The sequence below is a fragment of the Rhagoletis zephyria genome, unplaced genomic scaffold (genome assembly GCF_001687245.7).
Source record: "Rhagoletis zephyria isolate East Lansing unplaced genomic scaffold, Rhagoletis_zephyria_1.1 Rzeph_scaffold_05522, whole genome shotgun sequence".
Classification (NCBI taxonomy): domain Eukaryota; kingdom Metazoa; phylum Arthropoda; class Insecta; order Diptera; family Tephritidae; genus Rhagoletis; species Rhagoletis zephyria.
In genome coordinates this window covers 29,041-33,977 of record NW_016162605.1, presented here as the reverse complement: position 1 = coordinate 33,977, position 4,937 = coordinate 29,041, and the positions used below count along the sequence as shown (strand labels likewise).

At 39.9% G+C, this 4,937-nt stretch overlaps 1 protein-coding gene across 1 annotated transcript in view; it reads right to left on the bottom strand.

Moving 5' to 3' along the window:
- Window positions 1-338: 338 nt before the first annotated feature.
- The window catches only part of RpL37a (ribosomal protein L37a), an 11,113-nt gene continuing 6,514 nt past the window's right edge, over window positions 339-4,937 (bottom strand). Inside the window, exon 3 of the mRNA XM_017627836.1 lies at window positions 339-589. Within this exon, the coding sequence (XP_017483325.1) occupies window positions 447-589 (143 nt within the window). The 3' untranslated portion in view covers window positions 339-446. The remainder of the gene's footprint in view (window positions 590-4,937) is intronic.

Below are 4,937 nucleotides of genomic sequence, written 5' to 3'. Positions count from 1 at the left end.
CTGTGTATGCCAGAGACGACTACACCACAACTCCACCTCTCAAGTGCAATGCTTGCGAGGGGTGGAGTCACCTCAGAGTCTGCTTAGGACTACGGACACATCGGCAGTGGACCACGTCTTTTGTGGCCACAGAGCAGCCTCCACGGCTAACCCCAGTCCACCTGAGCAGTCCCACACAAACACCACAGCACAACATACAATTGGACCTAAAATATCAACTATGGTTTGAAACTGGAAATTCTTGTCTAGTAGACGTTCCTCTAACAGTCGGACCCACGACATTAGTGATCGAATACACCTCGATTTGCCAATTGGAAACCTTTAAATAAAATAAAAAGTATTGGTTTGCAAAAACTGAATATTCTTGCTTATTATATTCAAATTTTTTGGTTCCATAAATTTCTTTAGAAATCGTTCGCCTAAGTTAAATCCATATGTATAGACACTTATTTAGTCTGGGTGGTCTTCTTAGGTTTGGCTTGTGTGCCTTCACGGAAACCGTTGCGGAAACGGCGTCGGACCACTTTCAGGTAACGCATGCGGCCAGTGCCAGTGGTCTTCCTCCTCTTAGCTTTCACTGACCAGTTGTCTGAAAAAACAAAACAGAAAGAAATACAATAAAATAAAGACATATACATCCTAATGGTCTGCATCGGAATTCAGTTTGCTTCACTGTGAAGTTTTCTTCAAATATTTAAACTACTCATTCTCTAACAAAAAAGGTATGGAAAGTGAAGATATTGAGCGCTGTATACATAAAAAAAGTACTCAAACAAATTATGTTCCGAAAAAAATAGGAACATAAATCAGCAGTACCATGCTGTCAAACTTCCACAAAAAGATGAAATTCACAAAGTGGATTTTTGGAAATTTAAAAATTTATACAAAACAAAGAACGTTTGTGAAATCTATAAGAAGAGACAACACGTTATAATTGTAACGAGTGAGAACATAAGGAGCGTGCTTTCTCTTTTGCCCAAATACGTTTTGTGATTGGATGAAAAGAGAAGGCACGCTCCTGATGTTCACACTCGCTGCAATTATAACGTGTTGTCTCCTCTTAGAAATTCCTATCTTCTGAGTATTTCGACCAGACGGAACCGAGATAATTTGCAATGTCTACCGATGCACAGATGGACCCACTACCTGTGTCTAATACTTTAACTGAAGTAGGTGCATGGGTACCCGAAAGCCTTTTTAAGTTGGTCCAGATATCTCTGGGGTTGCAATCAGGGGTAATAGAGCTGGTCAAGTCTTCTAAGCTTTGTCTTTTAGCCTCTTTAAGTTTCTTTTTGAAGAAGGCGTTGGCTTTTTTGTATTCCACTAGATTAGTGAGCGAGCGATGTTTCTTAAAATTGTGCCATAACAGTTGTTTCTTATCCCGTAAACTACCCAGTTGTGGTGACCAATACGGAATTAGAGCTTTTTGAATTTTGTGATGAGTTTGAGGGATCGACAGATGGGCCGCTGTGCGGATGGTTTTTGTCAAGTTTTTCGCTTCTTTGTTAACGTTGGGGGACTGCGGATATTTTGTTAAGGTATCGTTTGCAATACGTTGGAACAATGTCCAGTTCGCTTTTTGTATGATAAATTTGGGCTTAGGAGCCCCTGGGTTCGACGTCGCGGTAACGAGACTACTGAGAAGGTAAAAATGGTCGCTTCCATGGAGTTCATGGGAGGTTTCGCATGTAAGCTTTGGGGCCAGACTCGTTGAACACATACATACATCTACATGCGTAAAAGTTTGATGTGTTGAAGGGGATGTGTGTTTCCTGGATGGAAACTATAGAGGGAGATAACTCTTTTAATTAAAAGTTTTAGTTCGTTAAAGTTGTTATGTAGTCCATGTATGTTCCATTGGAGTATCTTAAAGGTCATCACGCTGCAAAGCACTCCTGACCATTCTCTCGTCTGATCGTTCGTTGTCCGAGTCTATTTCCAGTTGAGTCGAAGTGAAATAACGATTTGATCTTAGGAGATCTTGAGTAAGGGTGGAGATGGGAGATGAAATTACGGAATTGTGCGTTTGTATGGGTTGCGTTGGATTAGCGAAGTTTGAAGACGTTATTGTTTGCTTATTACATGATGTAAGTTGATTGGGAGGGAGAGATAGGGATTCGCCATAAGTGTCTATTATGCTGCTAGGTTTGTCGTTGTTGTTTGAAATTTTTAAGATATTGTGGTCAGTGGTACTATGATTTTGGTGAAGTAGTGAATCGTTTTTAGGTGCTTCTGTGTCTATTATTGTGGGTATGTGAATATTTTTTGTGCTCGACATGGCACCTGCAAAGGAGGCTGGATGGTAGGAAGTGGGAAATTGAGCCGAGTAAAAATCTCTGGCTTGCTTAATTGTGCACTTGCGTTGTGTTTTTTGTTTTAAAATTTCTTTTTGCTGCAAGAATTTCGGACATTTATTGAAATTCGAAGGATGACCATCGTCGCAGTTTGCACATTTTGTGCGCACGCAATCTAAGTTTGGGTGTGGAGGGAAACTGCAAGTCTCGCAAATGGGATAATTTTTACAAAATTTTTTAGTGTGCCCCAAGCGCTGGCATGCTTTGCAGCGCATTGGGTTCGGGAAGTATTCCCTAACCTTTACCTTGTGCCAAGAGATGTTGATTGTATCTGGAATTCTAAAGGAGTCGAATGTGAGTAGAATAACTCCGGTCGGAGTCGCTTTGTTGTCGATTGTCCGAATGCTCTGCAAGCAGTTTCTCGTTGGGAGCCACAGATGTGGCCACCCAAATAGACAGCTGCTTGCAGAGGAGCCCGCGCCAAGGCACGTCAGGAGGCATCTATATGAACTGACGGACGAAGTCCAGAGGTTCATTAAGCAGCCTCTGGACCCGTCAGCTTACAGACAGGCCCTGAACGGCATTCACAGGGACTTCGTCTCGAGTTATGTAGACTCTAGACCTGTGAATGCCGTTCTAGGCACACAAACACCGGACATTGACGCGACGGAGCTCCATCTGCCTCGGGAGACCAGAACAACAATAGCCCAACTTCGCTCTGGCTACTGCAGCAGGCTAAACTCCTACCTGAGTAGGCTAAATGCGGATGTGCCGAATGAATGTCCGGCATGCGGAGAGACCCCTCACGACTCGAAACATCTCTTCGCATGCCCGGAAAACCCCACAACCCTAACGGATCGTCCCTGTGGGCCGACCCCATAGAGGCTGCACGCTTCTTGGGGCTGCCGTTAGTGGAACTCGACGACAACGACTGAGACATCAACCGATCTAGGCGGGGTTGTTGTAGCAGCTACAACAACAACAACAACAAGCTGGCGGTGGCGGTGCCGCACAAATTACCTCAACTCTCAATTTTGCTTATGCGATTGCGTCAAATGACAACTATTCAGTGTTTTGTTTACATGTTTGAAAGTAAATTTCTCCAGTTTGTGAAAATATTAATATTTATGGAAAAACGAAATGTCAAAAATAATGGAGGAAAAAACCTAATAGAAGTGAAAAAGTAAAATGAAAATTTTCCAAAGAGTATCAGCGAGTTAATGATTTTTCGGGCGCAATGTCAAACGAATTGTGTGTAACTTGACGTGCTTATGCGTCGTTGACGGTGATGGTGACGGTGGCGGTGACGGTGACGCTGTCGCAATGGATGGTATGTACTTTCACTTTGAATGCCATCGACACAAATAAACTACTTTACTAATACGCCACATGCAAATTTATGAAGAAGTTTATGGTGAAGAAAATTTAAATAACGATAGCGCTCAGAGTGCTCTTAAAAAATTTAACTGCTCAGAGCTAGTTGATGGCTTTACGAGCTCTATATTTTAAAACTTGCAAGTGTGTAATCACATGTTTTTAATAAATAGAACACAAAAAAAAATTTATTTTATTTATTTATTTGTTTATTTGTTTTAGAACTCACCCGCGATGCAAATTTACACTGTTAGATATAATGTTAACATTTTTTGACGAGCTTTGGGAATATGTCAGAAATGTAGCAGCAGTTGGTCCCCCGAAACCAGTAAAGTTTTGAAAGGGGTCTACGAGGAAAAAGTTTGGGAACCTCTATTGTATGACATTGTTAGCTCACTGTTAATAACTTGCGCCTAGATGCATGCTACAGGTTCAGCGTTAACAATTGGATTTATTTTTCGTTAAAAACCAAAATAGAATTGGTTATAAAAGAAATTATTGAATTTTTTCGGCAATAGTTAAAAGTTAACGTTACAATACATCCCTGATTGATAGATATATGTATATCGTCATGACGATAGTCGAAAAACTCGTGACTATTTTTTTTCATGAAACGATGTGGGGAGTTGTAATTTGATGAGCAATCAAAAAGTGAATTTTGATTTTTTTATAAGTTACGACTTTTTGCATTTCAGTGACGATGATGTTACGTTATTTTGCAATTCAGGTGACGATATGAAAATGAAAATGAAGAAAAGTGTGTAGTAGCTGTACTAAAGCGTCCAAAAAACCGATCATTGGAGTATCCCAGAACAGGGGTTGTTGCTTCAGCAACATTCACCAAAACCTTATAGAATTTACAAAGGGTTGGCTTTCCAAAACGGAACCATTCGAGATTTCAGCGAAAGTATAAGCAATTTCGTCATGAAACTTGGTGAGGATGTTAGGAGAGGCCTTCTTTATCTGAATTGATCACTCTCACAATGTAGTTGCTAGTAGTATTTAAGCAATTTGTTGTTAAATTATCTCCACTTCTACCAACAAATTTTTTTACAAAATTCCACTTATCAGGTATATTTTTTGTGATATACTATATTTGCAATGTTCACGTGCTTATAAAAGTTAATAATTAATACGTTGTATTTTGTTTCAAAAACTATTCATAAATAATTTAAATACTTTTTTGAAAATAACTTTTTGAAATAAATTTTGAAAAGAACAAGGTAGGCTGTTACCTGAAATATTCGTTTTCAAAAGGCATTTAAGCAA